This window comes from Sardina pilchardus, chromosome 12 (assembly GCF_963854185.1).
Source record: "Sardina pilchardus chromosome 12, fSarPil1.1, whole genome shotgun sequence".
In the NCBI taxonomy this organism is placed as follows: domain Eukaryota; kingdom Metazoa; phylum Chordata; class Actinopteri; order Clupeiformes; family Clupeidae; genus Sardina; species Sardina pilchardus.
Window position 1 is genome coordinate 31,863,113 of NC_085005.1, and position 17,218 is coordinate 31,880,330.

The window sequence follows — 17,218 nt, forward strand, 5'->3', positions numbered from 1 at the left end:
CGCCTCTGCTGGAAGTTGTAAGTCAATTAACTTTTCCAGACCCACTCACAATTACTTTGACAAGGACTGCATGCTAACCAGGCTAGCTCCAGGGAATATCATATGGAAACACATTCACTCTGGTGACCTGTTAGAATAGTCTGATTGGATTTCTAAATGACAGAAACTATTAATGAAATGAAATATGGACATTTAGAATTATTATGAATTATCATGACTAAAATGACTAAAGCAATGTGACACTATAGCCTACATCTCAAATATAATTGGGAGATACTCTGACTGTGTGTGTGTGTGTGTGTGTGTGTGTGTGTGTGTGTGTGTGTGTGTGTGTGTGTGTGTGTGTGTGTGTGTGTGTGTGTGTGTGTCTGGAGAGAGAGAGAGAGAGAGAGAGAGAGAGAGAGAGAGAGAGAGAGAGAGAGAGAGAGAGAGAGAGAGAGAGAGAGAGAGAGAGAGACTACCGGGCCTGGCACAGGAGTACAAAGGATATTACCCACTGCTGCTTACTGCTTGCTGGGAGATCTAGTGAAGGTGATTTACAGTATTGCCTGCTTTGTTTTGCTGGGAGATCTTGTAGACTACACACACTGCACTTTATACTCTGTCTTGCTATTCATTAAAAAAATATTTTTTTTGATCTTTCATTCTTCACACTCGCACAGAAAAATCAGAACACAAAATGAAATTTCACCATATACTTTAAGTTAAACCTCCTTGTATCCTTGTATCATTGTAGTGTAGCAGGGGGTGAATTACAGTATTGTCTGTTTTGTTTTGAATGTATTGCCGTATCCAGCCTGTCTATTTTGTCACCCAGTATCAGTGAATAATCTGTGTGACTCAGTAATGTAAATATACAGAGAGATTGTGAGCCCAACTCCCTTTGTCTGGTTCTACCGTCCACTGTCTGACACTCTGCACATAAATAGCCATTAGGGGCTTTCACTGTCTCCACTTGCAGCGTATGGTGGCGGCGCCTGCCACTATAGCGCCCTGTGACATCAGTATGATCTAGTCCAGTTCTCTTAATCCTCTGTGTGTAAGCAAGACCGGGCTTGGAATCAGCCCATTCTCCCTGTTCTTCTCTGTGTGTGTATGCTATGCTGATGTGCACTTTCAAAACAGTTCTCTGCTCTGCTCTCCACGCTACAGGGAGCAGCATGCGAGCTGAAAGGAGAGGACTATGAAGCAGCTGCTCTGCAGTAGCTCCCTCTAGAGTCTGATTATGGTCACTACATGAGAGCTGAAGAGAGGGAGGCCCTTCGACCTCCAGTTCTCAAATCAGTGGTTCCCAACCTGGGGGCCGGGGACCCCAATAGGGGCCGCCAGAGATTCCAGGGGGTCCACACAATGTTGCCTGGGGCTAAGGTTGTGAGATCACCCAATAACATCCCAATAACACACCCAGTTACACAAGTCTGTATCATCCAAATTAAAATATATGTTTGTTCCACATTTAAATTCATATAGCTATTTATTACCTTTAATCTCTGAACTTGCACAAGGCAAACCTTCAGGTCGGGTTAGGCTAGGCATTGGTCATTCATCCCCAGACCGCGATTGTTGAATAAAACAATGTCTTGTGTGTGTATGCGGGTAGGAGTTCAGGCAGGGGGCCCTTGCTTGTTTTAGACACAGGCAAGGGGCCCTTCAAGGAAAAAAGGAAACTGCTCTACACAGTCAGTCTCTTTCACAAACTCAGACTCACACATGGCCATCGCTTAAATCAAGGCCCTTGGAGTGGGACCAAGATAACCAATGGTGCCAAAGGGGACAAGCCCCCATCAATACCACAACTGGCACAACCGCAAAAAACAGCAACACCAACGTAATCAACACCACAACTGAAAACACCACTGTGAACACAAAAATAGCATCACCGCCACTGAAAACTACAATGTAAAAACAACAATAGCGTCACCACCACTGAAAACTACACTGTAAAAACAACAAGAGCGTCACCACCACTGAAAACTATAAAAACAACAATATAGCGTCACCACCACTGAAAACTACACTGTAAAAACAAGAACAAAGGGATCAGTCCACATAATAGCCCAGTCAAGTTTATGGTGTTACGTGTGTGCATGTGTGCTAGTTTATGTGTAATTCTTGCCGGTCGGCACCATCCTATAAGCTCTGTGATTCCACTTTATTCCCCAACTGGACCACATTAGCCCATGATGAGATCTGTTGTCTCAGCCCTCCCTTAGCATAAGAGTTCAGACAGGATTCTTCATACAGAATACACGTTGCATGTGCTGTCTGTTATGTTGTGTTAACTTCACCTTTCCTTTTTAACCACCATCTGTCTAATAACAGATGTAGCCTAATTGAACCTATAGGCTACTTTGAAACCTTTACTGAGGGTTATTGCCAATATTGTAATATTTTAATGGTTTGTTTTTTCCAATAGCCTAACTGATTCTGTTCATGTTAATTCAGTGATTAGAGTCGTTGTCAGCTGTTGTTGTAGCGTAACTGCTTTGGGACAATGCATAACCACCCTAAGCGAACCAGAGACCTCCTTCTCAGAATTTAAGCATGATTCCAGATTTTTTTTTTCTCCAAAACGAATCTCTCTCCCTTTAAGACCAACTTCTAGACTTCGTTTCACCCACTAACCTTCCTTATTTTCCCAAATCTGGAAAACAATCATTCCTCAGTCATTCCTCATTCCACAAGCCTATTCCAGACCAAGCCATAGCTGTTCGCAAACCTGTGGCACAACCCACACTTGCAGTTCGAATCAGAACGTCCAATAGGCCAAATTGTAACCACAGAATCAACACATTCGGACCGTGGCGATACGCAGTCATTTGGATCCGCTCCCAAATGTAATTGGTTCTTTCTTCGTAATAGGTTATAATAGTGTCAGTGTGGTAGTCACTACTCAAATGTATAGGCGTAGCCTATAGGCTAAGTGTTATAATCTCTAATGGTGCTAAAATAGCCTGTCTGCCTGTTCGCGTAGATTAGTCTAAAACGTGGACACGTGTTTTGTTTTTACTGTCGTACAGTGATAATATCCTACATTTTAATACGCCACACACACACTATCTGTCCTGTTCTGCCCTATGGAAGACACAAGTTCGGGTGTGAGTGTGTGTGTGTGTGTGGCTTACATCTCCACAGGCTATTTCATTCTCAGCGCCGAGTTTTGCCACTTGACGATTTCTGAATGCAAACGTAGCCTACATTGTGGTGTCATCTACTCAAGACATGGCCATACTAGTATGGGATGGTATTCATCAACAAAATGTGTTGCATTCGTGTTTGAAGCCTTTATGGCTTCCCTTCCCTTCGAGAGACAGCGCTTAGTGGTCACTAATGAAGTGGTAGCCTACGAGTCACCTCTGGAGGGAGCCTGCGTATTGTTCGAAAAGCCGCCATGGTGCTTCTTACGTCACTCCTTGTGAGCACGGATGTGTGTGTGATCTGTGTGAGTGTGAGCGAGAAAGAGTGGTGGAAGTGTGCCGAGTACTACTGCTAGTGAGAAGCACGGTGGAAAGCCCGTGAGAGTGTAAACGACAGAAAATAACAAGGATCTGAACTTCCGACAACTTAATCCACGAGACATGCTGATGGGTAAGCGATACACGGTTTGTATGCACGAGTTTTTGACGGACTTTGGAGTGTGCGCGAGTGGAGCTCGGTGGTGGTGACCACCACGGGATGGACTCACGTTCCCATCGCGGTACTGCAGGAAACACGCGCCATTGGGGTTGATGTGCATGCGCTCTGACTGGCCTTTGCAGCCTAAGCACGATCTGCGAGTGGCGGCCTCCATTACAGAGTTTGAGGTGTTCGTCGAAGAACAGAAGTCTAGAGACCTCTCAGCGAGAGACCTATACACAACAGTTCGATTTGGTTTGTATCCACAACAACATGTAGAGTGGGTTGGGGGCTTGGAAGGCGAGGCGCGGTGATATTTTGGACTAAAAAGTTCGACCACACCTGGCTAGCAGCAGGGCGGGCCTGGCAAAGAGCTACACGACGAAATCACTCGTGCCAGTGTCGGGGTTTCGATGGTAAATCTAACTTCGTTTACATTGTATACGTGTAGAACTTTCTTGTGTAACCACTGCTGAAAATTGAGTGATTGCAACTCATTTTGGCGCTTTTAGAGCTCGTGACCTTGCGTTCACCAAGTCTGCGTCAACGCAACTTTAGGCCTAGCGTCGTCGTGAAGTGGAGGGGCTTGACAGTCGAACAGGAAGTGAACTGAGTTGTGTTTTTGTGTATTTTAGCTACGCTTTGGTGACTTTTCGAACATATTGTTTTATTATGTCAGTATTCAACTTAGTTTAATAGCGGAGTTTGTTTAACCGTTTTTAGGGGCTAAATTACACTTAAATGAGCCTCGGGGTCAAGGCAAATTAGGACAAAAATCATGTTTACATGTTGTTATACGCTTATAGCAAGTTCTTTCCCAATTTCATTGTTACATCTGCTCGCCAATGAAAATGGCACAAGAACGGCAGTTATATGGTTCCAGTGATGTTGGGGCCCCACAAATTGGACCAAGAAATGACGTTAAACATATGTAGCCTACACTATACGAAACCCTAGAGAGGTCATCGCAAGATATTCGCTCATTTTAATAACATTTTACTAAATAGTGTTCTCAATTTAGTAAATCGTGTGCACAAATTTGTCAATTATGCGCCAGTTTTACTAATTAGTGAGCTCAGTTTGCTAAATTGTTCTATATTGAGTTCACACTTTAGTCAAATGTGTGCACAATTTCCTAAATTTAGAGCACAATTTAGTTAAATGATATTAATATTAATTAAAACGTGCACACAAGTTAGTTAAATGACCGCAGTATACTAAATTGTGCAAACAATGTAGTAAAATGAGACCACTATTTAGTAAAATGAGTGCACAGTGTAGTACATTTACAGCACATACATACAGACGGCATCTCGTCATAATCGTGGTTACCGCCCCCAGTTACCGTGTTAACCATGGCTGAAACATCCCCCGTGGGGGAAAACATTTGTTTTCTGCTAGCGAGTTAGCCCATTAACTTTCATGTGTGATGTTAGCATGTTTTCCCCCACAGAGGGGGCGGCAACCTTCTAACCGTCTGTATCTATTCTCTCGACACACAAAAATATCTTCCAATGACTCCTCCTGGCCTCTAGTATTCAGCGTAGTGTTGGATATTTAATTGTGGCGTAGTATTCAGCGTAGTGTTGGATATTTAATTGTGGCGTAGTATTCAGCATAGTATGTAATTGTGGCGTAGTATTCAGCATTTGCCACACCATGCCTTTGCATAAGTGTGTGTGCAACTGTGCATTTCCACTTAAAGGGATAGTTCGGATTTTAAGACACGAAGTTGTATGGGTTCCCTGTCAGCAACGTAGTGCATCAGCACTGACTTACCCCCGACAGCGTCCTGTGAGCCGAGATCCAGCCGGTTTTTGATCGTTTTTGATGCCGGACTATTTTCTTCAGCAAGTTTCTGGGGTCACGAAAGTAAAGTGTTTTTCTTCTCAAAACCATATGCGTTCAACAGAGTGATATATTTGCACCACAAAAACGTTGTCCAGCTGTCAGTAGCGCGCAGTGATAGGAATCGCGAAAAATAAGTAAGTGATAACGAGGTTTGAATTTTTCCTGGACAACGTTTTTGTGGTGCAAATATATCACTCTGTTGAACGCATATGGTTTTGAGAAGAAAAACACTTTACTTTCGTCACCCCAGAAACTTGCCGGACTACTTTCTTCAGCATCAAAAACGATCTAAAACCGGCTGGATCTCGGCTCACAGGACGCTGTCGGGGGTAAGTCAGTGCTGATGCACTACGTTGCTGACAGGGAACCCATACAACTTCGTGTCTTAAAATCCGAACTATCCCTTTAACCTTGATTCATGCTATTTGTAGTGCTTAACTGCACAATGCAGACAACCAGTCTACACATTGTATGTGTAACAAAGTCATGTAGGCATTTGGTCAAAACTGTTATCTGACATTTCTGTAAACCGGTTTTCATGAATAACTTTTTTAATCTTGTATCTTTCCTCTCTGGTCTTCCAGAATGAGTCACCAGCACCGCTCAGGACCTCAGATCAGCAGGCCAGAGCTGAAGCTGTGTGCAGCATTGCAGCTCCACTAAACCCACTCCGCTGCCCACAGCCCCAGTGTGGCATGACTGGCTCCGGGGATGAGGAAGAGGAGCAGGACGTCCGCCTCTCATCCTTCCTCTCTGCTACGCCACGCACGGCTGCACAGCGCCGTGACGACCACGGAGCTCCGTCCGCTCCCAAATCTAAGATGGCCGACCGACGCGGCGCTCTCTGGCCCTCGGACGTGGACACGGACAGCGCGGTCCGCGTCATGCTGGACAACGACGCCGTGTGGCAGGAGTTTCGCGGCATCGAGACGGAGATGCTCCTGACCAGGAAGGGCCGCCGCATGTTCCCGTTCTGCCGCTACCGTCTGACCGGGCTGGCCCCCCGCGGCCTCTACTTCCTGGTCATGGACTTCCAGCTGGTGGACGAGCAGCGCTACCGCTGGACCGTGGAGGGCCGCGTGCCGGGCGGTCCGGGAGAGGCGCACGCCACGGGCGGCCGCGTCTACACACACCCCTCGTCGCCCACCATGGGCTCGGTGTGGATGGACAACCCGGTGGTGTTCCGCGCGGTCAAGCTGACCAGCAACCTGCGGAACGACGACGGGCTCGTGGTGCTGCACTCCAACCACCGCTACGTCCCGCGGCTTCACGTGGTGCCCTTTGACCCCTACGGGAGGAGCGCCGTCGACCTCGACGGCCCCGAGACGCAGACCTTCGTGTTCCCGCAGACGGAGTTCTACGCCGTCTCGTGCTACCAGAACCCGCAGCTCATCAAGCTGAAGATCAAGCACAACCCGTTCGCCAGCCAGTTCCGCCACGACGGGATGCAGCCGGGCGAGCTCGTGCAGTCACCACCTGGGGGCGCTCATGAGCCCAGCGTGTCTCCCTCCCCCGATAACCAGCAGGCCAAAGGCAACAAGTGGTAAGAGGGGTCGCCATGCAACACACAAGCACAACAAATCAGACCGTTGCATCAGGAATGAGGGCGGGACTCACTTCAGAGTCACGCTTCCTGTGCCATGAGCACGTCTCTCATAGCAACAACTGCTGCCTCTGAAGCTAAGCAAAACAAAACCTATGTTATTTAAACAACGTAAAACAGAGCTAAATCCCCACATGATATGCAATGGGTGGTGGCTAGATAGTGAGTTGGCTTGTTGTCGTAGCGGCAGGCAGCTGATACAAACATGCTGTTCACTTTTTAAGCATGTGAACTAATGCAGACATTCTATTCACTTTAAATGCACATGTCACCTTTTTGGGAGATGAGCTTATGTGCCATATTCCCCTAGAGTAGGTAGGTTAGAGGTTAGATTAGAAGACACATCCTCTTCTCTTTTCTGTATGCAATAACCCAGTCCGACACCATTAGCCTAGCCTAGCGTAGCGCAACATAATTTACTGGAAGTGGGTTAGTCCAGTTGGCCTGCAGGCTGCAGCCCCCTTTTAGCTATAGGCTAGACATGTTCCTTTAATCCACTTCACTGATATTAAAGAGTGCTAATCCACTGATGTGTAATAGATAGATCGATAGATAGATAGATACTTTATTGATCCCTAAGGGGAAATTCAAGAATAGTGTACATCCCGGATTCAGGAAGTAACACTAATTCCTGCCACATATTTGATTCAGTCATTTACCAGCTAATCCTTATTAGTTGCCCGCTAGGTTATCAAATTAGTGGTATTGTTAAGCACACAGGCAGAACGAATACATGGCAGGACTTTCTTTCTGAACCCGCGATGCCTGACTCTGATAGTAGTGTGTGTTGTGTGTTTGGTTAAACGGGCCTCTCTCTCCTGACCTCCCCAGGGCTAAAAAGCGTTCGTCCCTCCCCACCTCTGACGAGTTTGGAGTCGGCGCGTCTCCAGTGCTGAAGAAGAGGATGCACCTCTCGGAGCGCTCGTCACGCGACGACTCCTCCTCGCGGCTGTCGGGAGGCCTGGACTGCACCGAGGAGATGTTCTGCACGGACGACGAGGAGTCCAGTCAGTACGGGGACGACGAGTCCAGCGAGTGGCCTCCAAAAGCCCCCCTCAGCGCTCCGCTCCCGAAGAGGCACGTCCCAGCCAAGCTGAAACCGCGCGCCACTGCTTCCAAAGCGTCCGCACGCCCCTTCACCTCAACGCCGCGGGTCATTAAAAGGCCTCCGCTGACCTCTCTGAGAACGCCAAAGATACCCCCCCACAGGGGCAAGATACCCCCCCACAGGGGCAAGATACCCCCCCACAGGGGCAAGAGCAGCGCCAGCGGCAAGCACGCCAGGAGTTCTAACACAGTCACAGAACCGGCTGCAGAGCCTGCAGAACCCGCGGCCCCAGTGGCCTGTGAGCTAGCTGTGGATGACGTCGAGGGCATGCTGTTCGTCTCGTTCTCCAGCAAGGTAAGGGGCAGAGACTCCAAAGCTCTCCAAAGCTTGTGAGAATAGCAGGATTGTGCAAAAGTTACTCGTTTCTCTTGCATTCCTATGAGTTCCTATGTTTAGATTTTTATGCATTCTGTTCTGTCGATTAAGTCAAAAACTATTCCTGTGATTTCTTCTTTTCACAACTAGCCTCCAACATTTGCTCTTAGAGTAAAAGTGTCTGGTGGATTATTATAAAACATGATGCTCACTTGACGGTCATCTACCAGATACCTAGAACAACTGAAGATTTAATACAAAAGAAACCAAAACAAAATGACACGACCGACGTCTGTATGCGCTTGCTGATCTTGACCCCGTGGTTTAGTCTGTCGGTCTTCTCAACACTTCCTCTGGCGATTCATGATTCCTCTTTTGCGCATGACAGGCTCACTAGCCTGTTTATTTACTGAAGTTGTAATGGTGTACTACACGATTCTCTGAGACTCGTCCTTGATCATGTGCGGGTGTGTGTTGTCTGCAGGATTCTCACGATACCCACGTGCCTTTGAAGAGGCAGCCGCCTCCGCTGCCCTCACCGCCTCCGTTGCCCCCGCCACCCCCGTCGCCGCCGCCACCCCCGTCACCTCCGACTAACTGCCCCCCTGTCCTGCCGGTCCAGGTGGTGACCAGGGCAACAGAACCTGAGGAAGTCACTGAAGGTAGAACCGACCCCCTGCTCTCCGTGTAGCCTCCTGACCAAAGCCTGTCAGGCCTGTTCTTCCTCCATCGTCCATCGACATCTTCCTCCCCTGTTGCCCACACACTTTTATTTTGTGTGTGTGTGTGTGTGTGTGTGTGTGTGTGTGTGTGTGTGTGTGTGTGTGTGTGTGTGTGTGTGTGTGTGTGTGTGTGTGTGTGTGTGTGTGTGTGTGTGTGTGTGTGTGTGTCTGTGTCTGTGTCTGTGTCTGTGTGTCTGTGTGTCTGTGTGTCTGTGTGTCTGTGTGTGTGTGTGTGTGTGTGTGTGTGTAGAAGGTCCAGAGGTCCAGCAGGAGAGTATTGTGCAGCTGCAGAAGGCGTTGCTGTTGGATCTGGGCTCCTACAAACACAGACAGGTCATCCATCCTGCTCTGCAACAGGGTGAGCACACACACACACACACACACACACACACACACACACATACAGGATGATGCAGAGAGGCCCAAAGAATATCAAGGCCATTCTCGGGATTCTGCTCCAAGAAACTGCTTGCACATACACACACATATCCGCTACTCATTGTCTGGGCTCATATGTTGTTTTTCTGCCTACATGATGAATGGAATATCCACTTGGTAATCTATCCATAGTGTTGTGCTGATGAAAGGTATAATCCATGATTTTATGGACCCATAGTGCTGTTCCTCCGCAGGCCTTCAGGCTGATTTAAAGGGGAGGTCCATGATTTTATAGACGTATAGTGCTGTTCCTCTTCAGGCTGATTTAAAGGGGAGGTCCATGATTTTATGGACCCATAGTGCTGTACTGGCCACTCACTTGCAACTCACTGACGTCAGGTTCACTTTAAGAACACAAATAGGCCTAGCCTATTGTTGTTTTTGTTAAAAGCTGTACCATTGAGGACTATTGTAAGTTCTGTCTATCATTGGTGATTACTGCAATTAAATGATTCTTATTAAATGCCGTCCCCAATTCACTTTTCACAATTTTTTTTTTAAGAGTACTATTATCAGTTATTGTATCTATATCGACCATAATAAACTAAAAAATATCGGTTATGGTTATCGGCCCTCAAATTCCACACCGGTGCTTCTGTAATTTGAATGGCTGTTGAGTTCAAGTGAAGCGCACACCAAAGACTGTTGTTCAAACAGAGCGCACGCTCTGGCTCCTTATGGAGGATATTATTCATGATAAAGTTTCAGCCTGAGGCCTTCTGCAGATCATCAGAGTGTGCAGCGCTTTCTCTATCCTCAATGCAAATGTTCAAATGTCAACCACGTTTCACCAGGATTGTAGATTGTGCCTTTGTCTTCGACATTGGGTGCCTCCCCAACATGCCTCCTCGATCCTCGAGGGGCGTTCCCACTGATCTATAACTAACACTGGATAGTCTATCCCATTGTTTCCCCCCCATCATTCTTTATGTAGATCAGTGAGGATCGAGGATTGAGGCCTGAGGAGCGAGGGAGGACATATAAAAGCCCAAATGAGAGGCACCCATATTGTATTTATTGAACCAGCACATCATCAGTCCCATGCCACGAGTGGAAGAGCTTAATTTGTGCTTCTGTTCTCTCCCTCCAGTGGGCCTGAAGCTGCATCTGGTGGGTCCTGAGGTGGCCATAGACCTGCAGTACCTGGGCGTGGCCCTGCCCCTGCCCCCCTACCCACAATCCTGTGCAGGTCAGTACGCATCTCATGTCACCCCACTGCTCTCTTCTGGTGGGTGCAGCGGAGAACTAGTTAGTCATAGCCAGTCCTGGTATGGATAGTCCAAATGTATATGGATAGTCAGTTTACATTGCAAAAGTATGGCTTTTCAGTTTGTATGCCAAAATAATTGATAGACTGCAAATGTATTGTATGGATAGTCCATGTATAGTGCAATGTATGGAGAGGCTGAAAGAGGACATCAGGTGGCTACTTGTGTGAATATATATACAGTATATAGATGTCCAGTCATGCTGATAATGGAATAAAACACTGGCGAGTGTCTTGATTGGACTGCCGAGAGTTTCAATTGCGCAATTACTTTAGTGTAATGAAGCATCAGCAGGCTAGATGGCATTCAGTCAGCATCACGACTGAGTTCCCCACCAACAGACGCCAATATAAAGTTTTGTTTTTAATGTTGTCATCTATTATGGGAGATTTATTTGGTCTGTTTGACCTGGAAGTTGATATGGCAACCCGGAAGCTGATTGTTTGTTTTTCTGTGACCCCATTCTGTGCAGAAGGGACCATTCCATTTGTTTCGCGCACAGGGAAGACCAATGACCTCACTAAGATAAAAGGCTGGAGAGACAAATACAGCAGCTCTGCAGACCTCCCCCCTGGACCACCACAAGGTGAGTCGGCCCGTTGCTGCAAGCAGGAAATCTTGAAAAGAAAAGCGTCACACACAGACACAAACACACACACACACTGGTGTGTCTCATGGTGATGTGTTTGCAGTGCGCTGGTGTGTGTGTTATGATGGATGTGTTCAAAAAGTAGTTGTGTTAGTGTTATCTTTGTAGTGTTATCTACTGTGTGTATGTGTGTGTGTGTGTGTGGGATGTTTCTTCATACGGTGTGTATTTAAAGAACTGTGTGCGTCATGCTGTGTGTGATGAGTGTGTGTGTTTCAGATGTTGGGGCTGTCTGTATTTTGCATGTACCTAACTCTGTGTGGTGTTCGTGTGTGTGTGTGTGTGTGTGTGTCCAGAGAGGGCGGTGAAGGTGAAGGTGCCGTCTGCGTTCAGCAGCTCGCTGCTGGACGAGTATCTGGAGAGTGAGGGCCAGAGCATCAGCGCGCGGGCCGACGCCTTCTCGTCCCTCTCCGCCGGAGTGGCCTACAGCCTGCCCTCCCACAGCAGCAGCTACGTGCGCACCCTCGACAGCGTCCTCAAGAGCCACGCCCCCAGCACCACTGGCACCCTCGACAGCGTCCTCAAGAGCCACGCCCCCAGCACCACTGGCACCCTCGACAGCGTCCTCAAGAGCCACCCCAGCACCAGCACCAGTGCCAACACCAACACCAGCACCAACACCAGGCCCAAAGCGCCCACTCACAGTCTCACGTGGCCAGCTGGCACCAGCGATGCCAAGCCGAGTCCCAAACCCGGCCCGAGTCCTCGCCAGGTGGCGGTGCCCGTGATGCCCGCGCCCACACACAGCCCCATTCCGGGCGGCATGTCGCCTGGCGTGACTCACACGAAGGGCGTGGCGTCGCTGGCCCCCAGAGTGCTGCCCGGCGGCGGCGGGAAGTCGCTGCTGCTGAAGCGCGACGCCAGTCTGGTGGGCATCGGCCGCTACGTGGGCTTCACGGCGCCACAGCGCCACCTGCAGGCTTTAGAGAGGCACGCGTTCTGCAGGGGACACGCCGGCACCCACGTCACCACGCAGAGGGCCACCGTCGCCCTGGGGGTGCTCCTCACCGCACAGGTGAGGCATCATGGGACAGTGATGGGGGGGGGGGGGGGTGCTCCTCACCGCACAGGTGAGGCATCATGGGACTGTGATGGGGGGGGGGGGGGGTGCTCCTCACCGCACAGGTGAGGCATCATGGGACTGTGATGGGGGGGGGGGCGGGGGCACTACAGTGAGGCATCATGGGACTGTGATGGGGGGACACTACAGTGATGCATCATGGGAGAGTGATGGGGGACACTACAGTAATGCATTGTGGGAGAGTGATGGGGCACTACAGTAATGAATTATGGGAGAGTAATGGGGGGCACTACAGTAATGCATTATGGGAGAGTGATGGGGGGACACTACAGTAATGAATTATGGGAGAGTAATGGGGGGCACTACAGTAATGCATTAAGGGAGAGTGATGGGGGGGGGGGGGCTCAGAGGACTCTGTCAAAGTGTCTTTTTTATTCACACTTGCGCTTTCCTTTTCCTTTTTAGATAATGGAGTCATGACTCCAGATTTTCTCAGGCTTCATGTTGCACCCGTATTTATCTAGAGTCCTCAGCTACTGCTGTGTTCTGCACAGGACTATAAAGATGTGCCTCATTACCCTACAGTCACACACGCTACAAGAGACAGCGACAACTCCACCAACTTGCCGTTGAGTGGGGAGGTGATTCGCGAGTGATTGACGGCTAACGATTGCTACGTGGCTGACCGATAGCTCCTACATACCTTCAGATATATTTTTTGGTTACAAAACCTGGCTTTTTGGATTTTAAAGTTCATATTCCTCACAAGAAGTGGCAAAATATAAGGCAACAAACCCTGAACTTACTTGTTAGTACAGAAATACTGCCTTCGATTAGTTAGCTCCGCCATCTTGGATAAAAATTTCAACTTTACTTTCAAACAAGGAACGTCACGCTGCCTTCACTCCGATTGACAGTCGCTTTGTCGCTTCGCTCAACATTTGCATAAAATAGCCTGCTTGTCTATTTTAGCCCCGCCTTGCTCGCGACAGCGGCAAGCTTGTCGCTTGTCTCTGGCAAAAGCCTACTCCCATTGAAAATGAACGGCAGCCTGTCGTTTTGTCGCTGTCTCTTGTAGCGTGTGTGACTGCAGGGTGAGTCTGTCCTGTCATTGATGATCTCCTCGTTGATTGGCTCTCTGTGTCCTGTGTCATTGGTGATCTCCTCGTTGATTGGCTCTCTGTGTCCTGTGTCATTGGTGATCTCCTCGTTGATTGGCTCTCTGTGTCCTGTGTCATTGGTGATCTCCTCGTTGATTGGCTCCCCGTGTCCCCTCAGGGCTCGGTGAAGGCGGAGCGTGTGGGCTGGACGACGGCGGACGTGCTGGGGCCGTGCCAGAGGGACTGCTGCAGGCTGGGGTGTGTGTGCCTCAGCCTGCAGAGGGAGCCGCGGGGCCCCACACACTGCCGCCGGCCCCAGTGCATGTTGGAGTGCGCCTGCTTCAGGCACCGCGTGCTGCTCATGAGGCCGCACCACCCCGAGAGCAGCGCCACCCCCGCCGCCCAGGACAACGCCAAACCCGCCGCCCAGGGGTGGAGGAAACCGCGCCCGCAGAACACCACCCACGAGGAGCCCAAGTTACTGGCCTACCGTAAGTCTGCAGATGTGATGAAGTTACTGGCCTACCGTAAGTCTGCAGATGTGATGAAGTTACTGGCCTACCGTAAGTCTGCAGATGTGATGAAGTTACTGGCCTACCGTAAGTCTCCAGATGTGATGAAGTTACTGGCCTACCGTAAGTCTCCAGATGTGAGGAGGTGTGGAAATACACAATCAGAATTAGACTTCATAAGCACAAAAGAAAGGACACAGATAGGACGGTCACACAGATAGAGGGAACACAGATAGGATAGTAGAGAGAGAGAGAGAGAGAGAGAGAGAGAGAGAGAGAGAGAGAGAGAGAGAGATGGATCCATTCCAGCCTTGTATTCATTAACACACAATGACCATAGTTTTCTTCTTACCCAATCCAACATACAGTACACACACACACACCATGAGAACCAATTTCACTGTCTTTAAAGACCCAAATCAGCCTTTTAACCTATTCCTATTAGGTGTGATTATATGTTACAACACTTAAAGAGAAACTATGCAGGATTGGCGATTTCATCTCCGGTTTCGTTTTCGCTCGTTTTATGCTTGCATATTTCTCTGCAGAGCTTCCCCTACAGCTTTAGCCTGTATATTTATACATAGGCTATATATAAATATATAAATGGCAAGCGTGGTTCTTCTTGTTCCTTACGAGCGATCGCATAGGGTCTCTTTAAGCAGTAAACTTGAGCTTATAAATAACCATCTAACCATCTCTCCCCCCCCCCCCCCTGTACAGCCATCTCTGACGCTAAGAGCCCCCGGCCGCCCCCAGGCCAGCGTGTGCGTGCGCTGTGGGGGGGCATATTGAGCGGGGCGGACCCTGAGCCCCTGCACCAGCCTGAGAGGCAGCGTGTCAACACAGACCGCTCCCTCCCAGCGCCCCCCAAACCAGCCAGCAAACCCCAGCCCCGGGTAAGGAGCGGGGATGTGTCTGGAACATTAAAGGCCGTATTGCAGGTTCATTTTCCAACAAATTTGCATTATTAGCTTGTTGGTACTACAGTACTCATTCAAACTGGTTATCCATTGTATTTGAATATAATACGCAAAAGTATACTATTTTACAGAGGTTTGCAATGATTCTTCTTTCATCAACCGAATTCCGTTAAAATTCCATCAAATACCAAAAACAACAAAAACTGGCCTTTGACAACACCTTGAGTGTTTTATTTACCCATTAATCAACAGTAGTTGTTAGCCTGCACTACGGCCTTTAACTTGTCTGACTGCATGAGTTACCTTATGTCCTTAAAGGCGTGCCAAGTGATGTTATGCGGTTTCTAAGCTAAAACATTTGTTGTCACATAAAGCAAACATTACTTCAGCATTCGCTAGCTGCCTGTGCCCTGAATACGCTGTAAAAAACGTTGTGTGTACCGGTCACATGTTATATTAGTCCCGGCCTGCTGTGATATTTTGCTGTGGTCTCATGTTGATGATGTGTTTGCTCTGCAGGGTGGTGGTCTCATATTGATGATGTGTTTGCTCTGCAGGGTGGTGGTCGTAGGGTGGACGAGGTGGAGAAGGACAGTCCGGTGTACATGTACTTTGACAGCATGATGACGTGCGCGCGCGTGCGCCCCATCAATAGCAAGCCGCCGCCCCAGATGCACATCATACCCGTCGCAGTGACCGACAGAGCAAAGGTGAGGTGACCAGTCCTCAAGTGTGTGTGTGTGTGTGTGTGTGTGTGTGTGTCTGTTGCATGTGTGTGTGCTCCATCAACAGCATGCTACATCCAGCATGCACATCTGGTCCAATGTCAGCTATACTACATCAGTGCCAAAGTGAGACACTCAGTGTTTTCAAGTGTGGTGTGTGTGTGTGTGCGCGCGTGTGTGTGTTTCCAAACAACATGTCACGGCCACGGGTGCAATGCACAATCCACGTCCAGTGTTTGCAACAGGGCAGAAGTGAGACACTGAGTGTGTGTTATTGTGATAAACGTGTGTCATTGTTAGTGACGCGTTGATTGCCTTGTTCTCCTACTCTAGGAGAAAGCTCATCAGTCTCCCGAGACGTCTGCAGGCAGGTTAGACGCCGCACCCTCCAAGAAGGCTACGAAAGGTGAGGCATCACAACACCATTGACTTGAATGAATGCGTTAGCTCTACAGTATGTGTGAATGGGTTTGCTCTACAGTATGTGTGAATGCGTTTGCTCTACAGTATGTGTGAATGTGTTTACTATATGTGTGAATGTGTTTGCTATACGTGTGAATGGGTTTGCTATACGTGTGAATGCGTTTGCTCTACAGTATGTGTGAATGTGTTTACTATATGTGTGAATGTGTTAGCTATACGTGTGAATGGGTTTGCTATACGTGTGAATGCGTTTGCTCTACAGTATGTGTGAATGTGTTTACTATATGTGTGAATGTGTTTGCTATACGTGTGAATGGGTTTGCTATACGTGTGAATGCGTTTGCTCTACAGTATGTGTGAATGTGTTTACTATATGTGTGAATGTGTTAGCTATACGTGTGAATGGGTTTGCTATACGTGTGAATGGGTTTGCTATACGTGTGAATGTGTTAGCTATACGTGTGAATGGGTTTGCTATACGTGTGAATGGGTTTGCTATACGTGTGAATGGGTTTGCTATACGTGTGAATGTGTTAGCTATACGTGTGAATGGGTTTGCTATACGTGTGAATGGGTTTGCTATACGTGTGAATGCGTTTGCTTTATTACTTCTGCCAAGGAGGTTATGTTTTCATCGGGGTTTGTCTGTCTATTCGCAAAATAAGTAAAAAAATTATGGATGGATTTCGATGAAATTTTCAGGGAAGGTCTGAAATGACCCAAGGAAGAAACGATTAAATAAAAAAATGTAGGAGTGATCCGTATCACTGTTTGGATCCAGAAGGCGGTTATGTTTTTGCTTGGAGGAGGTTTGCGCTCCCTGAGTGCTTTTCTAGTACCCTGGAAATCCAAAGCTCTCACAAGAGCACAATTTGAATTGTGTCCGCAAGATACTCTGGCCACGAGCAATGATGCACGTTACGTTTACCTCAACCATCGGGGGTA

The 17,218-nt window shown here is 48.3% G+C and overlaps 1 protein-coding gene across 1 annotated transcript in view; it reads left to right on the forward strand.

Moving 5' to 3' along the window:
• The first annotated feature begins 3,443 nt into the window (after positions 1-3,443).
• The window catches only part of magl (MAX dimerization protein MGA-like), a 31,281-nt gene continuing 17,506 nt past the window's right edge, over positions 3,444-17,218 (forward strand). Inside the window, exons 1-13 of the mRNA XM_062550328.1 lie at positions 3,444-3,588; positions 6,051-7,009; positions 7,901-8,471; positions 8,977-9,154; positions 9,465-9,572; positions 10,743-10,841; positions 11,393-11,506; positions 11,866-12,162; positions 12,202-12,584; positions 13,869-14,181; positions 14,926-15,101; positions 15,683-15,835; positions 16,184-16,256. Coding sequence (XP_062406312.1) covers positions 6,162-7,009; positions 7,901-8,471; positions 8,977-9,154; positions 9,465-9,572; positions 10,743-10,841; positions 11,393-11,506; positions 11,866-12,162; positions 12,202-12,584; positions 13,869-14,181; positions 14,926-15,101; positions 15,683-15,835; positions 16,184-16,256 — 3,313 coding nt within the window. The 5' untranslated portion in view covers positions 3,444-3,588; positions 6,051-6,161. The remainder of the gene's footprint in view (positions 3,589-6,050; positions 7,010-7,900; positions 8,472-8,976; positions 9,155-9,464; positions 9,573-10,742; positions 10,842-11,392; positions 11,507-11,865; positions 12,163-12,201; positions 12,585-13,868; positions 14,182-14,925; positions 15,102-15,682; positions 15,836-16,183; positions 16,257-17,218) is intronic.